At 40.3% G+C, this 18,162-nt stretch overlaps 1 protein-coding gene across 9 annotated transcripts in view; it reads left to right on the forward strand.

Moving 5' to 3' along the window:
* The window catches only part of ARID1B (AT-rich interaction domain 1B), a 327,301-nt gene that overhangs the window by 232,772 nt on the left and 76,367 nt on the right, over positions 1 to 18,162 (forward strand). For 8 of the 9 annotated variants that reach the window (XM_048299613.1, XM_048299618.1, XM_048299620.1 and 5 more), the window contains one exon: positions 13,154 to 13,243. The exons of the other annotated variant lie outside the window; for it this stretch is intronic. In XM_048299613.1, coding sequence (XP_048155570.1) covers positions 13,154 to 13,243 — 90 coding nt within the window. The remainder of the gene's footprint in view (positions 1 to 13,153; positions 13,244 to 18,162) is intronic. 9 annotated transcript variants of the gene reach the window in all.

Raw genomic sequence — 18,162 nt, forward strand, 5'->3', positions numbered from 1 at the left:
GCATCCTCCCCTGATTAAAAATACCCCAAATTTTTAATTCTGGTAATTCTGTGAACCAATGGATGTGATCCATTCAGTGTTAAACTCTACTGTCTGCAAACCTGGAGGTCTTCCACATCTGTATTGAACAGTTAGCTTGCTTGAATATCAGGATCCATCAGCATTACAGCCAGCACTCCAGGCAAAAAAAAGGAGCAAGAGGGAAATGGGATACCCAGACAGAACAGTAACAGGAAATCTTGTCTTCGTGTGCATGTTAGTCAATGTGTGTGACTAAAATGCTGTGAGAAGAAAAACGTGAGCAGCAGTCTATCATAGTCCAAATGGACATTGTACTGCAAGACTCTGAATAGGAATGATGCTTCCTTTCATACCTTATAAAAAAGAACTAGTTGAACCAGTTTCCAGAATATACTATAGTAAAACAATAATTTTACTGTAGATTTTGTTTTAAAAAAGAATTTGGAAACATCTTTTCTTTGGGATTGAGCTTTTCTATGTACTTACCCTGTGAACCACCACTATTCGTATGCTACATGGCATGGACCCCTTTTAAATATTATTTGTGGGAGAGAAGACTACATGAAAGTGATAAACACTGTTTAATGTCTTTGTTGGTGACATGGACAGTGGGATCAAGTGCACCCCAGCGAGTTTGCTGATGCCATGCGCCGCAGTCGGCACACGGAGGGAAGGGGTGGCATCCACAGGGACCTGCACAGACTTGAGGGGTGGGGCTGTGTGAACCTCATGAACTTCAACAAGGCCAAGTGCAAGGTCTGGCACCTGGGTCAGGGCAATCCCAACAGATAGAGACTGGGCAGAGAATGGACTGAGAGAGGCCCTTCCCTGAGGAGAAGGACTTGGGGATTTTGGTGGAGGAGAAGCTCAGCAAGAGCCAGCAATGTGCACTTGCAGCCCAAAGAGCCAACCATGATCTGGGCTGCCTCAAAAGCAGTGTGGCCAGCAGGGTCAGGGAGGGGATTCTGCCCCTCTGCTCTCCTCTGGTGAGACCCCACCTGGAGTTCTGCATCCAGCTCTGGGGTGCCCAACACAAGAAGAACCTGGAGTAGGTCCAGAGAAGGACCCTGAAGGTGATGAGAGGGCTGGAGCACCTCTTCTAGAAGATGGCTTGAGAGAGCTGAGGTTGTTCAGCCTGAAGAAGAGAAGGCTCCGGGAGACTTTATGGCAGGCAGCCTTCCAGCACTTACAGGTGGCTTACAGGAGGGCTGGAGAGGAACTGTTTAAAAGGACATGTAGTAAAGGTCAAGGGGGAATGGCTTTAAACTGAAAGGAGGTTTAGATTAGATATTGGGAAGAAGTTCTTCGCTGTAAGAGTAGTGAGGCACTGGAACAGGTTGCCCAGAGAATCTGTTGATGCCCCATCCCTAGAAGTGTTCCAGGCCAGGTTGGATGAGGCTTTGAGCAACCTGGTCTAGTGGAAGCTGTCCCTACCCATGACAGGGGGGAGGAGGGTTGGAACTAGATGAACAGTAAGATCCATTCCAACCCAAACAAATCTATGAATGTATGAATTTGTAATACTGTGCTTTTTGTTGAAGTTTTAAATACCCTAAAGTGATTGCAAAACAAGAGGGGATTATATCCTTGTAAAATGGATATGATCCCCCTGTCTGGAAAGATTATTTTAACACATCTATCAATGTTTCCCCCTTGGCTTCTCCGGAGGCAAAAATCTTGCAACAGCTTGTTGCAAGGAAGATGCATGCTGTTCATTGGCATCCAGACCAGAAAAAAGCCAAAACACAAAATGCCATTGACGTAGCTGTGTTCTTAATCACTTCTAGTGCACAAAACATCTGATCAGCAGTTTTGCAAATCTAGAATGCTTACAAATGAAATATGTGAATGTTTCACATAATAGTGGTTTAAAACCCTTTCTTTTGAATGGTTTGAACAACACTTAGAGTGTTTCTGTCTTTTCAAAGGATGAAAAAATAAGCAAATTGTAAGGCACTCTAGCTCAAGGCATTGCTTCTAGCATAGGGAGTGTCTAACCTCTGATACCAATTAGAATTCAGACCGAGTCACAACTGATAAATAATCTGTTGTCTCAAGGCTTCATGAAATAACTAAATAGTCTCAATCAAGTTTCATGAGGAGAGCCTATGCTGCAAAAGGCACTATAAAAACTATCATACTTGCAATTTTGCCAGAGATCAGGGAGGTGTCCTTCTCTGCAGAGGTGGTCTTTGCAGAACAGGTGCAGGAGATGAAGTGAGACAGAGGCACGCTGTTCAAGTTCCTCCTGTTAGGTTTTCATGATGACAGAGGGTTTCATATTCCACCAGCATCAACCTGCTGTTTTTTATTGGCTCGAAGTTAAGCATCAGGTAGAGAAACAGTAAATCACCAAAAAAGCATGCCCTGGGTGGTTATTTTTTAGGGTTAGTTTACGTGGTTTAGTTTTAAATGGTTTCACTTGCTTAATATCTGGTGTGTCAGTGTTTACATTTCACAGTCACACATTTCAGTTTTAGTGTTTAATTGCTGTCTTAAGCCTGTGCCAAACACTTCTGCCCTATGGACTGAACATCCTGAAGAGTCCAGTGCTGAGAGCTGTCCAGCACGTCCCACAGATGGCCAGATCAGTGGCGTTTGCATCCCCATAGTTGTGCTCTGCCCCATATCTGGTTTGTCCTCTTTGTTGATTCCTGCCAGGCCTGTTTCTACCATCCTGGCAATGGCTGAGCAGCCAGCATGGCAGGGCATCTGCTGCTGTGGACACTGTGGCAGCACACGTACGTATGACAGGCCACTTCTTGTAGCTCTGTGAGTCACTGGTAGCACCCTGCTGGTACAAATCCATCTAGAGTATGAGGGCTGTTGGAATCCAGTTAACATATTTGCATAATTATGCATGTGCTCTGCTTCACGTAACAAAATTCAAATATACTTAACCACAGCTGCCAAGATTTGACAGGTATGTTTGTTGTTAGTCTTAGGTGTATGTTCTAAGGCCAACCTTGGACAATTACTGTTTACATTTGATCATTAACCTATGCATTTCTTTATAACTTTTTTCTAAAGCCACTTACATTTCTACAAGAAATTTTAAGTGGTGTATATTTGTTTTTGAATGTTTGGGAGGTTTTATTCTGTCATTATTTGGCTACACAAACATAGATTGTCTCTCTTTCTTTGTGTTGGCAAATAGGGCATTAATTTGCGTTTTATCATAAATTAAAAAGTTGTCTCTCACTCCCTTGTCCTTTGCAATACTAAGCAGTGATTGATGAGCAAATGGGAAAAGTCTCTCACGTCTCCATCAGTGTGTTTTTGTTGTTGTTGACAGATGGTTGTTATACCTAAATAAAATAGAGCATAAATGTCATAAGTGGTTTGGTTTCTGTGATGGGATAGGCTGCTGCAGTTTTCAGCTTTTCAGTGGAGTATGTATCACTGCCATGAGAGATATTTAAAGTGGCCTTCATGCTTCATAGTTAGTGTCAGACTTGACTAGACAGATACGTGGTGTGTCCCTCCTTAGAAGAAGGAGTCTGAACAATTGCAAATGTGGCTTGAATTAATTCTGTGCCTCAAAAGAAGAACATTTTCACTACCTCCAGATAATAATTTTTTAAAAAATTAATGAAAAGCAAGATATCTTTTCTCCTCCTTAGAGACAAAATTCATGCAGGTTGAGCTGCAACTTGAAAGATTTGAACAGCCCTTTGACAGCATCACTCTGTAGGTAGATAGGGAAGTCAAATTGCAAAGTGGGTTTTTAGAAAGCAAACACAAAAGAACAATTCACTCCGTCGGTAAGCTTTTCTGTTTGTTCCCCATCTTCAGATAACAGTGGGCTCAAATTATTGTGATGTGTTGATTGATTACAGCCGTTAAGTTTCTTAGTAATCAGTTTCATCACTTATTCTCAATTCACACTTGCACCTTTGATTTCTCTTCCACAACAGGGTGATGTGGGTTGTCGTTGACTAATGAAGAACAGAATTGGTTTCGGCGTGAGACAAACGGAATGCCGACACCAATCCCAAAATGCATTAATCTTTAATAATCCACATCTGCATGTTTATAAATGATATAACCAGGAGTCGCTAATGTTAATACTCCCCCTTCCAAACAGAAGCTGACATAGGAGTTGGTGTTTGCAAACTGCATGAGAGGCACGTGGCTGCGCGTGGTGCGTGTGACCTTGCGGAGGGAGCTCGCCAGATGAAAGTTCTCGGTTGATTAAAAATACATGAAGAATTGCTTCGCTTCTGCACCGGTCTTTGGAGCTTATCGTTGTCGGGCAAGATGAAATATGGCATGATAGATCTTGTCTTCTAGGGAGATCAGACCCACCAAATGGTTTTTGGAAGCAGGTTTGCCTCAAGGTGCTTTTATCCTTTATGCATTCAACTTGCCCTTTCCTCCCTCATTCCTGAGAATTGCTGAGACCAGGGCTGTGTAATATGCAATATAACACAATAGGAAAAACTAGATTAGCTGAGGGTTTGTTCCTTTTGAGGGTAGTATTAGTGAGAGCACACACATTTTGCTACTAAAATGTTTTTTAATTACAGACAGTGATCTAGTACGAGGAGTAGCAGGCAGGACTAGCTAAATAGTTCATTGCCACATAGCACTGCTCCAGTTTCCCTGCTTGCTAAACTTGAGAGAGCTGGGAGGAGCAGGGAGAACTCAAACTCCGTCATTGATGGTATTCCAGGTTAGTGCTGCCTGATTCTGAGAAATTGTTAAACTTGCCTGGATCAAGGGAAAAGAAATATGGATAAGAAACAGCAGTTTCAGTTCACATTGACCCTTTGTTCTGTATCTTGCATGTTTTCACACTGCAGGCATCTTAAATGAAAATTGATCTGTGGTTTGGTTAGAATTTGGCAATGTTAAAGTTAGGAGTTAAGGTTTTTCTTGGGTGGCAAATTTTAGAAGTGTATGTCTGCTACATCTGTTGTGCTTCTCAGGCTCTCAAATGCAGTTAACACAATGAGGAACACCTTAGAGAAAAAAATCTCCTAGTTATAAATGCAGTCTAGAGAATGAGCATTGATAATGAGAAATTCTTCCTTTTGGAACTTGGATTAAATCCCTAAATAGAATTCTGAAGTTTTAAGTTTCAGGTGTGTGGCAGGGTAGGTTTCATTTCTGGAGGGAAGAAATGAGCCAAATATAAGAAAGAAATACTACCCTCTCCTTTGTTAGAGCTTTTAGATATTTAGCACTTGTATCAATTACAATTTTATATTCTGTTTAATTGACATTTTATAAAAAAATTGAGAATGGTTTTTATCTAGCTGAAGTATATGCTTTTTGCATTACATGTAATTACTAGAAACATGTAATGATGTGTCCCAAGTAATTACAGATTACTAAATCCATGCAACCCTTTACAATCTTCTACTTCAGTCTAAATGCAAGCAAAACTACCATTTTTGTGGAAGGATTAAAAGGAGAGAATGAAAATCACAGTACGACTACAGGGTCTGGTTAATTCCCTGAAGAACATAGATGCTTTTTTCCAGTGGCTTGCACAAATTTAAGAAAATATAATTTGCAAAATCTAAAAGCAATTCAGAGGCCCTGTAGAGGTGTGAGAGGAAGCGCTGGCAAGCTGTGGCCACGGCCTCTCCCAACCCCTCTCATCCCACTTCACGCCATCGCTTTAGAGGGACGCAGTGACAGAGTGCAAAACATGTGGAGGGGTGGTTAAACGAGACTTTAGAGGGGGAAAAAAGAAATTAAGTCAGTGGCTGAGCTTTGAAGAGGTCTGTCTAGTGCAGAGCAGCAAGCGAGTGGGGAAGAAAGGAGCAAGCACCTCATCTAATCTTTCTTCTGGGGACCCAGGTGGACAAATTGGCAACCCTGTTCACAGCCTCCCCCCACCCCCTTTGTAGCGTAAGAACTGCTAATCGGATCCATGCTGCTGCAACTGTGGTTAGTTATTAACAGAATAAAAGCAGATTTCTTCAAAAGAACGGGTTGGGGAAAACGGCTCTACAAAATTGCAAGGTTGTTAGAATCTTAAATGCACAGCAGTCGGTTTTTTCCTATTCTGAATTAGGCGATGAATACGGCCTTTCATCTGTCACTGTGCCCATTTCTTCAGAAGGCAGCCAAACATTAGGCTTCTCAAACAAAAAAAAAATAAAATTGTTTGAAAGGAAAAATATTGGGGAACAGGAAGAATAGGAAAACGAGAAGGAGAAATCAGGTTTTGTTTTTATTAATTTGGCCTGGTGAGAGAAATACGAGCTTGCCTGCTCTATTCAGTTCCTGCATGCCAGCCGCTGTGAGCCACCATTTCTGAATGTGGGGATTAGAAAAGATTTAACTGGTTGCTATCCTGGGCTGCACCATTCAGGACTGGCCTCCAACAGAAATATCCTTGGCTGGAAACTCTCTCAAGCTTAATGGAAATAATGTATTAAATGGACGTGGAGTTAGGCGGAGGTGAAAGCAGAAAGAATTTGATTCCCCCAAATGAAACTTCTCATAACTGTAAAGTGAAATTACAGGTCTGGGGTGGATGTTACTGAGGATAGAGAAGCAGTGATCCCTAGATTTAGACTGATTTATGCCTTCATTTATACAAATAATTAAATGATGCATCCTTAATTTTGAGGAGCTCTGCTGCCTTCCTGGTTTGCAGCAGAATTTTGGAATTTGTTGGAAGAGAATAGTCCTCAGCAGACAGGTGCTTGCTGTGACCTACTGGAAAGCCACTCATTATTCGGGTGAGTCGCAGGCTTCTGAAGATTCCCATTGACAGCTTGCTTTGGGCTTGTTTCCAAAATCTCAGGAGAAAGTGCTTCACTTTGGTCCCAACAGAGAGGTGACTTCTGCATGGAGCATGGATGAAACAGACCTGCTTGGCAGTGTCTGCTGCTGCTCTCCCTTCCCCTCCAGAGGAAAAAGATACATATTCTCCAGAGGAGAATATATTTTCTTTCTTGCCCCTTGCCACCAAGACCGTTGTCAGTTCAGGCAGTACTAACAATTATTTCACTTCATACTCCTGAGTATTTGTTACAGTCTTCATACCTTACTCAGAGTTTACACAACCTGGGAATAAAACTTGGATGTCTAATTTTACAGATGCCAGTTTCAGCTACTTAATTCTTTTTTTTTGAAGTCCATAATATAATGAATTATTCTGTAGTAAGGATGACATTTGGATGGTGTTCCATAAGTATTACCTTGGGACTACATGCTGAGTAATGAGGATGAAACAAAATATTGACTAGCTACCTCATCCCGTCAGTGTCGGCTTTGCTTTGAATTAAATGTTGTATCGTGTCAAACAAGTAGCTTCTTTTCATGAAATTAAGATGTTTATGCTATTGCATTTGTGCAGAGAAAAGTCAGAGCTAGGGTTCTCCAGGCCCCTTTGTTCATTGTTGCATTTTTTAATGGAGATCTGAGAGCAATTTAGCACTTAAGTTACAGTGATTTCTCTGAAACTCTGTCACATCCCTAATATGGTGAATGTGACATAGATAGGAAGAAGAAGGTGAGAGTGTAACTTTCGAGAGTTGGTATCTGAGAATTTTACACTTTCATGAGAAGCAAAGTGGGGTTTTTGACTTCTAGTTGATTTTACGTGGATTGTGATAGTCACATATGTTAGGGAATCTGTGTCTTTGAAGCATAATACATTTGTTTTAAGAGGTAATATGGAAAATCAGAGCTAGGCCTGACAACAATCTTGATAACATTTTATGATAAAGAGCATCCATAAATCTGGCTTAAGTTGATAAGCTTCTTGTTTAGAAGCTTGTACAGAAGTTTTGCGCTGCTGCAGTGGAACAAATAAGCTTCTTGCAGTCTCACCTTCAGTGAGCCTCTCAGCCAGCCACCAAAAGCATTCCAAGGCAGGAGGGTTCTAGGTTTGGTCCTAAGTTCCTGGGTCAGGGAGGTGGCAGTTGTCTTGGTAAGCAGGCTGCAGTGGATTACCAGCTTTGCAAGGGGTTATTAGCTGCAGTGTGGTGCTGAGCAGAGCCAGAAGGCTTGGTCTGAGTGTGTTTGACTCTCCATATCCCAGCACAGCCACAGCTGCTCTATCTGAAAGGGTCCTGATGTCTCAGGCCTTTTAAAACATCTGTGCTCAGATTACTGCATAGATAGGAGGAAGGTTTTAATATTTTTGTCTTAATTTGAGAGGATATGCAGACAACCCTTACTTTTTACTTGAATGAATAAGTAATTTTAAAAATACTGTTGATACAAGAGGAAGCCTGGCTACAATGCATAAATTAAGGAAGAAAATAATCTTTTTTCTTAAGGGGTCATAGGCTTGATAAGATGAAAGAGATAACACGAAACACATGACCAGTTTCCCTTTATGCTACCCACAGAAAAATTTCTTTCCTTTGAGTCATTTGCACCTCACTTCCAATTTCCTGAAAAGCTCATTTGAAACACTCCCATATAGAAGCCTACTTATGTTCTTTCATTTCTGATGTAGGGATCCGAGACCTAGAATGTCTCTTCTGGTCTGTGAGCCTTTATTGTAACACTGACTGTGTGATGAGTATCCTATTATTTTATCAGATCTCATCTTAATCACTAGATTTTCAGGACCTCATTATTCCTAAAACAAAGTTGTTTCAAATTCCAGTAATGGTTTGATTATCCTCCTAAACATCATCATGCTCTTTTCCCTCCCTGATATTTAGCCTCAAATATGTTTTTAGAAAGAAGTTACAAAATTCTCGCTCTGGATTTTGCCGTAAAATAATACTCACACTTTCAGCCTCCTGTCATTTCATGCTGGTTAGCATCGTGGCCCCATTCCAGTTTGCATTAGGCTTTCTGGGTTTGTCCTTATGAAGGCTCTCCAGTGACACATCAGCAGTGATGTTGTGTTGCCTTACCTCTACTGTAAACAATCCTGATTTATCCTAGTGATAAATTTGTTTCTTTGAGTGCCACATCACATGGTTAGTTATACCTGTTTGTAGGCTATAACCATTTTAGGTCAACAGATACGGTCAGATTTTTCCTTCCTTTTCTTCTCCCATGACTACCTGATAATCTACAGCTCTTCAGTTATAAAAGGCCTGGTTCTGATCCATGAATATAAATGTTTGCATTTTTAATAATCCAGGCCAAAAGGTGGTACCAAGGGTTTCTTAGGTAGTATTTTGATCATCTTCTGTATTGACTAATATTCCCTACTTTCCCTAATGACATTGATCACAATGTCATTAATCCAGTCATAGCTCTCAATTCCTAAATTAGTTTGGGAATTGTCCCAAAGACAACCCACAAGATCTGTGACTTCTGCCTCTCATTTAAACTAGTGTTCCATTTTCCACACAGGCTGTGATCAGTCCCCCACCCTTCAGTTCCTCATGCATCTTAAAATTCCTGTGCTTATATCCCTCCTTCCCCCTTTAACTAGTTATTTCCCAGAGGGAACCTGTTATCACCAAAGTGTTTTCTTGATTCAATTGTTCAGGCGTAATTCTGTGAGGTATTGTCCAGCTGGTACAGGGTGTCTCAGTCAAGCATCCTCCAGTATCATTACAGTGATGGGAGCAGAGAGCCCTCAGCATGTTTCAAAACATTGCTGATGTGGACTGTAAGGACCCCTCCTCAGCAGGATACCAAAGGTCTGCTCTTGCTTGCTATGTTGGCCCTAAGGAATTTACTTTTTACAGTTTTAACTGCATGGCTGTAGCCCTAATGCAATCGCTATTTAGTACTTTTCTCAGTCCATCTTTTCCAAAGGTAGTATGCAGTCTCTCCTGACTCCATTTGAAGTGAAGATTTTCCAAGTGCAAAAATTTAAAAGCGTTCGACATAATTTAAGAAATAGAAACCCCGCTTACAAGTATGCATTTTTTAATTCCCTTACCTCTTCATCTGACTCTTTTTTTATTTTAAATAGCAGATACTATATTAGGTAGACTGCTGGTTTTGGTAGTTTTAACAATTAATTTTACTAGATAGCTATATAACTTTGAATAGCATTTTGCTCCTCTGTTAAATATAGGGGAAAGAACTAGTGTGGCAGCTTCTATCCCTTTAACATGCATTATTGCATTTTCTGTGGTTTTGCATAATAGAAGTATTGTGAAACATCTGTAGTATTCATTTTGCATACATTTTGGCAGGCGGAGTATCTCACCAATGTGGCAACAATGGTATACAAAACATGGGAAAAGGTCATCCCTGTTTAAACTTCCTTCTGTGTATCACTGGGTCAAAGGAGGCAGTAGTCTGTCAGTGAAAAAGAAATTACTGGATTTTTTTTCTCTCTCTTAAATAGCTGTAGAATTTATGTTAAAAACGAAAAAGGGTTGTTTTTCTTTTGTAGACATTTTCCTTCCCTAATAAAATACAAAAGTCTGTTCATGTATTATTTAAAGTGTCTTCCAAGAAACACAAATGCAATACTGTTTGAAAGAGAGAAGGATTACTGTCATTTAAAGGAAAGAAATGGAAAATCTTTAAGGTCATTTCTTTTCATGACAAAGAAACTTAGAAAGCATGGCAGACAGGATCTTCAAAGGTTTTAAAGTCCTGTCATCAGCTCCCAATCAATAGGAGCTAGATACCCAAATTAAGAGTTCAGTTCAAGTCTTCAAAGGTATTTGGGTGCTTAACCTCCTTTTACCTTTCACATCACTTCTAAGAATAAAATGGCAGCTCGATTGAAAACATTTTGATGCAGTACCTTCATGTCCAGCACCTGGATAATCTGTAGCACCCACTGATAATTAGCATGCTGGATACTTCTCTTGTAAGTTTGTTACTTGCTAGAATATGTGTAGAGTTGGTCGTGTTTATGAAATGTTATGAAATTTTACTTTGAAGTTTGTTTAATAAGGAAAAAATAGAAGTACACTGACAAAATAGCACTAGTGTTTGCAGAGGCTGATAATTTCAGTGAATCTGCAAAACTCCTGAGTCTGTATTGACTGAGGATGCAGATGAAACTGATTTCTTTGTACAAATTGTACAGGTACTGTTCTAGGCTTTTACTTTCACTGTCTGTGCTTGCACATTTGCCTGTACAGGATAAGGATCCAGCCAGATAACTGATGTTACTGTCAATGTAAAAAACCAGACACCATGTATAATATGCAAAATATGTTGCCTATCATAGATACTCTGTGCACTATAGCTTCTCTCAAAGTTGCCAAGCGTCCACCTAAAGGAGGGATCCTGCTGAGAGCTATGCGGTGCAGTCAGGAGCAGCCCTGCCTTTATTATTTATTTTTTTTAAGTGTTTGTAGAAATCTTAGATGGTTCCCATATACTTGAAGTGCTCTGTCTGATAGTGGTGCCTGGGGCATACGTGGTGGAAGTGGCAGTGCTCTGTGTTAACATGGAAATGCTGTTTGTTTACAGTCTTGAGTCACTGAATCCTTCCTGTCAAGCCGAAAGCTTTCATTATAATGCAGGCACTTACCATCTCCACAGCCTGCTCTTGAGTGACATCAAAACATAAGCTGGAATTTGTCATTATTATTGTCATATGCCTCAGAGTTCGTGAATGGGCCATGGAACCCAAAGCCTTGGGCGCTGAGTGGCATGTTTGGTCTTTTGGAGGAACAATTCTGCCTCTAGTCCAGCATTTGCATCTCTGAGACAGTTGTCACAGCTGCTCCTAGTAATGTTGACTGTCCTGTTTTTAGTGCAAAAGCACCTCATCTGAATAGCTAGGCAGTGGTTACACTCCACATTTTATAGATTTTCTCTTTATTCTGTATCAGTCTGGCCTTTCTTCAGAGTTGGTGCTGAGAGCCGGTGGCTTTGGGGATGGGAAGTGGATGGGGCAGAGCAGACACATTTGCTTTCCTGCATTTGTATCCAACTCCGGGCCCTTGGTCGCTCTAAAGGGCAGCCCCTACTGCCCCACTGTCAGCCCGGCTCCCAGCGCCAGGACCGTCCGCAGGATTCTTGCTCCTGCCACTGCAGAAGGGCAGCTGCTGAGCAGGAGAAAATGAGTCTCAGCAGGCACAAATCTATTGCCTGTGTTTTTATTCTGTCCATTTCTTTCAAATGGAAAACAATCCGAACAGTTTTTGAGGATGAGGGATATAAACCTGTCTGCTGCTATTTATACTGTGCTCGTCACTGCAAGTGTCTAAATGCTTAAAGTGTGTATTTGCTGCCTAACCTGAGGTGGTCTTCAAGCCTCTTGGGCTGTCACAAGCAGGCATGTCTCAGACTAAGAGCAAAGAGGAATCCTAGGGGATGTCCAGGCCTCATTCTTCCTCCTGCTTGGGCTGTGGCAGGTTGACTTAAGCACAAGGCTTCGGGGCATTGGGAGGGTGGTAAGATGAACCTCCCTTGTTGACACGGTGTTGAATGGTGACCCAGAGGAGTGACTTGCATCAGTGCAATAAGCACTTGCCTTATTATCTATTAACATTGCAAGGGAACATTTTGTGTTCTGAGCCTCACAGCACTGGGAGTGTTGTTCTTGTTTGGGTGGGTAGACAGCAGTGGATGTCTTTTGAACAAGGTCATAAAAATGGATGTGTCTGTTCAGGCTAGTTATTTTAGTTATTTTAATAAATAACTTCCCTTTGCTTTTATTTGAATAAGATACCCCTTTTCTGTCTGCTCTCTTTCAAACATTCACTTTCACCATGTGTGCCTACATGTTATTCTTTATTCCCATATTCTACATGGACATTCAAACAATATTAAAACCACTGATTCATTGAAATACTTTTTAAACTGTTGTTGTTAGTAATTTTTGTATTGACCGAAATTTTCATTGGTAATATTGTTGGCAGCAGTCCATGTCTGCCTGGCTGGAGGCCAGTTTAAGCTCGGCAGGATGAGCCCTATTGTTCAGCAGACTTGGATTTTGTTAAACTCTCTAACAGAAATATGTGTCAGGAGATTTGCAGCTATAAATTGGATCATGTTGGTGAGGTTGGGAACTCGCTCAGTGCGAAATTGAACATTTCGCCATGCCTGTTGCTAAATGTGTTTGTGCATGTTTCCTCCATGGGTTTCAAAAAATAAAAGAAAAAAAAAAGAAAAAGGTATGAAAAAAGCTAGACCTGTTGAGCTCTGTCTTTACCTTATACAGCTGGTACTTTCTTTGATGTTGGTGGTTGAAAAATGCAGCAATGCTTGGTTTTGTGCATTGAAATGCTAAAAGCAAGTCTGTTATCCCTTTTTTCTCTGTGTGTTACAGGCAGTCAGATGCCACCACAGCCTCCTGGCAGCCAGTCAGAATCCAGCTCCCACCCTGCCTTGAGCCAGTCACCAATGCCACAGGACCGAGGTTTGTTAGGTGTTGGGGCTTTCTCAGTTGGTGCCAAATGCAGCCTTCATTTTAAGTTGCACATTAGCAATGTGAGATTTCCTGGTATTTCTTTTCTTTTCCCAGGGAAAATAATGACAGTCTTCATTGTAAAAGGCTTGGGGGGTTTCCGTCTCCGGGGAAAGAGCAGTTGAATAGCAGGTTTTACCAAACTATAATAGAAAACAAGGTTTTCTCAAAATACAGTGAATGCCCAGGGTATAAAGGCAGTTTCTGTAAATACTTGAGTCATGTCCTGGACAGTACAACTCTTTGTTGTCTATCTTGGAATTAAGATGTAGAGAAAGAGTGCTAACTATGAGCGGTTTTGCCACTATTCTTAGAATTGTCATTTCTAATATCTTTGCATGGACACAATAGTTCTCTAGCCCGTTCTAGGATAAAAATATCTTTAAATATAAAGGGAAATCAAATATTTAGGTCAAATGGTTCAAACATTTGGAAATCTTGCCATGGAAAACCTTGCAGGCAACAGCACTGTTCTAAAAGGGTGCTCCCTACCATGTGCTCACAAAAATAAACAGAGCATTTTCAAATTAAAGTTACCTTTTATAAACTTTAAGCCCTTTTTCCATTCACCTCTTTTCTCCCTAGCTCATGGAAGATAGTTGTCGCAGCTTTGTCGCATGGCCATACGTGCGATCAACTGCTGTAAACTGGGCATCCTGTCCATGCAGTGGTTAACATGTGCCAGTGACAGGCTTGCAAAACAGACACATGATAACTGTGATAAACATGGAGTTATTTATGAAATGCCCCTCCTAAAATTGCTTCCAGAAATATCCCAAGTAGCACCATATGGGGATACCATAAATACTAGAAGTTTTCTCACAGTGAAACAAGTTGAACTCACAGAATGACAAATTTCTGGGATAGCATCCAGGAGGAGCTAAGAGGACTCACAAAGAAGAGCAGAGAGTCTTAATTTTTGCTATTTTTCTGGGTTGAATGTCCCCTCCTCCAGGAATGCTGATTAATGAGAACATGAAATACAGAATTCCATGCTCATTTGTTTTGTTTCCTTTTCAGTCATTCTTTATACTCAGTTGTTAGTGCAGGGACTTATTTTCCCATTAAAAAAAATCAGAATAATGTACATGTTTGGGGAAAAAAGAATGCTCTCAGTACCCAATACAAATATATGATGCTTTCTGGGATAGAAATGTCACAAGGCAGCAAGAATGGATCGGATGGAGGCTTTGAAGACTCAAACATCTCAGAAAGATGTGTGCATTTCCTAACACAACTGGGTCTTGGCATAAAATGTTACACTGCCCAGTAATAATTTTTTCTGCAGTGTGTGTTCCTCACCTGGCTTTGGGGGACAAGTTAGGCCTGACAGAGCTGGAAAGGTCGAACCTGTTCTGCTTCAGAGCAAAACTGGGGTTCATTGTATGGTCAGGAGAGGTGGACAGGTATTCAGAAGTAAAACAGAAGACAGCTGCCATAATTGGGAAGTCAAACAAGTAAGTAACAGTGAGAGAAATAAAATTTACAGATTGATTTAGTTTGTTTTTTCCTCTTTGCAGTGAGAATTGTGGGTATATTCTTAGAGAAAATGTGTTTAGGAATGTTACAGGTTTTGCACACTTCATATACAAAATCTGGTGTAATATGCATGATCCTTGTGACCCAGCTTGTACAAGAAGTCCATTTGTTTCATGCAGGAGATTCAAAATTTGTAACAAGCTAGGTCATATTGATTTTGCAGAACACGTTCCCCAAAGCTTCTCTAAAGTCTGTGCTGTACGCATAAACATGCGTGCATTCCCTTTTGTGCCCTGCCATTGATTAGAGGCTCCTTTGAAATGGAAAACTTCACCTTTTAAAAAGGCTGTTACATTAGTTGGTTCCTTTGCTTGCTTGAACTGGTTTCAACAGAACTTGAAGAAAGGAAGGAGGGGGAATGATGGGGACTCAAAGGGAAGGTGCTTGTCATTTACTGATAAAAACCTGAGCAGAAAATCGTTGCTGCTAAGGACACCTGATCCTTGGGCATCTGTTACAGTAATTTAAACTCTCAGCTTACTGATACACTTTCTCCAAAAAAAAAAAGAGAAAAAAAAGGAAAATGAAAACAAAACACCCAGAGACACTCCATAGGATAAGGTAAAGTTGTTTGTTTTCACACTTAGTATAGCATTTCTTTCCTTGTTTAGAGAGAGAATTGGGTGGACAAAAGACTGCTAGTCATTGCTTGAGCAGAATCTTCTGCTCTCAATACTTGAAAAAAATGTTATTTACCAGCTATCATGAAGATTGACCGATGGGTGGGGTCTGAGCTGCAGCACTTTTGGATGCTAAACCACTACCTTGAACCATTAAGTTTACACTTACTTTATTGTCAAAGTGTTTGATTATATTTTACCTGCTTTCCATGGTTACTCAACACCCATTTGGAATCTTTATGTTTGCCTGCCTAAGACTGTGCATCACCAGTCATACCATGCAGCATGAAGCAATGACCACGTTTTTAGATGTACATTCTGTGTGTAAAAGTAGGGGAGTAGTAATGTAGTGCATATACACAGTAATAGGAATTTCTTGGGGGATTGAATTTTTTTTTGTTCTCCTCAGCCTTCTTTTTATACAGCTTATTTCATACTTTCTGTAATGAGCATTAAAATGCTTACTTTTTAAAAATAATTTTTAATTTTTTCGTGTCCTGCTCAAGCTGTAGAGCATTTGAACCTGCTCAGTGTAAATGTAGCCTGCTATTCTAGGCACTTTTATTCTTGTCCCACAACTGATAACTGGCCACTGTTGTTTGATGCCCAGTCAGTGAAATAGTTTTAGTTCTACCAACACACATTGTCTACCTAGGAAACAAGAAATTGCATTTATATTATGTACATAACCTATTTCTTAGCTCACATGACTTTGAAAGCACTGGGACTTGAAGTAAGTCCCATACATCTTAAAGCACTGTTGGAGCCGGCCAGCTGCGGAGACAGACTGGTGTCAGAAGTCTTTTGGAGAAGCGAGAGTGTGTTTAACCACTGCTGAATCCCAACAATTACCATTACTTGGGGCTACCATAATGACAGTGTAGTCATGACTAATTGAGGTAGTCATCGAAAGTTGCTGTGTTTTCGGGGGGAGGGTGCACATTTTGCTCTCCGTTTCTGATAGACTTACGCCAGACTTTCATTTGTATGATCAAAAGTAGGGGTTTGATATTTTGTGTTTATTGAAGTCAAAGCTCTTTATAGACTTTTGTGGCATCAGCCCCAGAGGTAGGGCGGCAGTAATACCTCAGCTGTCATAATCATTTGGCAAATACTTGAGGTACACAGCTGCTTGGGTTCCCTGTGTTCAGCTGTATCTACTTATTTGTTTGGGTTTTGGAAGCTATACTTTGAGGATGTACTTAGTAGCCAGAATAGTGAGTTAGAAGTTATTTCTAGGGATCAAAGAGAAGCCCGGCACATCCCAATTGACCCCCTAATTTAGTTTCCTGAAGCTGCAGCCTGAAAAAGAAACCTTCGTCCTGGCCATTAGCTTATACTCCCATTCTTACTTTTGTAAACTAATGAAGATTTCTGTTTGCTTCTATGAACACTCACCTCTGCAAGCACTATTAGGAGAATATGTGTCACAATGATGTTGAAATAGGCACTTTTACCCCTGCAGGAATGAATGGTTCCTTATGTAATTTTGAAAAAGCTTAGAAAACTTACTTGCTTTTAAATAGTATTTTCATGCTTAAGCAGTTGGGTATGTAGATGTCAGGTTTCAGTCTTATATTAAAATAATGAATTGGGAGCTCCTGAAAACCATGGAATTTAATGAAAACAGTTAATGACTTCACATTATTACTCTAGCAAGCACTCTCATAATGGGGATACTTAAAGAAACCTTATTTATTAGTGCAAATGTATATGGGTCAGAATTAATTTTTAAAAAATCTTTAATTGTTTTCCCCTTATAATTTTCACAGCGGTACATAGTTAAATATTCATGATAATGCTGATGATATGCTAAAGGTCTGAAATAGATCTGGAGTCTCAAAATCAACACAGGTTATTTAACCCTTTTCATCTAATGCACCATTGGGGACTTGCTGAGTGAAATCCCAGAGCACTGGAATAATTAGAAGATAGTAATGAGGATTTAATTAGTCCTTGAGATATGCTGAAATAGGACCACTGAGAACTTTTCTTTTTGGACATGGATTGCAAGCAGAATTGATGCCGTTGCAGCTGCTGTGATGTGCTGGAAAATGTATTCCATTGCTGGAGGCAGTTTCATGGCAGCATTCTGTGCCTGTCAGATCTATGTGGACAGTGCCTGGAGTAAGCACCTCCGAAATTGTTGAATAGAAGTTGCTGCCTTCTCCATTACCTTCTCCTAGTACCGTTTCATTTTTTTCTTTTTTATGTCATTCTTTCTGTTGTACCTTTATTTCATTCCATGTTGACATCCAGCTTTTGAGGAGTGTTGTACAGTTGTGTGCTCTATTAAAAACATGTCACAGACAGGGACAAGGAGTAAGAAACTGCACGCTCTTAATAGTACAGGTGTTAGACTAAGCAAAGTTTGGATCTTTCTGACACTACTGCTTGTAAGGTTTATCCTCAGATCTTGTCCTTATTTAGTATTAGATCTTCACAGAAGTGATATTTATCAGTAGCTGCAATGTAGTAAATTTAAATAGCTTTTTTGGCAGTCAAGATGTTATCCAGTAAGAGGTTGTAACAGATGGGATGTGATCAGGCATTTTGATGTTCTCTTTGTGCTTCCCTACAAACACTAAGTAGTAGCAACTGAATTCATGTAACTAAAAATTTCCTAATTTACCCATTAGATTTCATACAGGTATTTTTCTCCCCTTTAACTGTTTTCTGGGCATACTTATTTATACACAGTCATCACATAAA

This window comes from Corvus hawaiiensis, chromosome 3 (genome assembly GCF_020740725.1).
Source record: "Corvus hawaiiensis isolate bCorHaw1 chromosome 3, bCorHaw1.pri.cur, whole genome shotgun sequence".
NCBI lineage: Eukaryota > Metazoa > Chordata > Aves > Passeriformes > Corvidae > Corvus > Corvus hawaiiensis.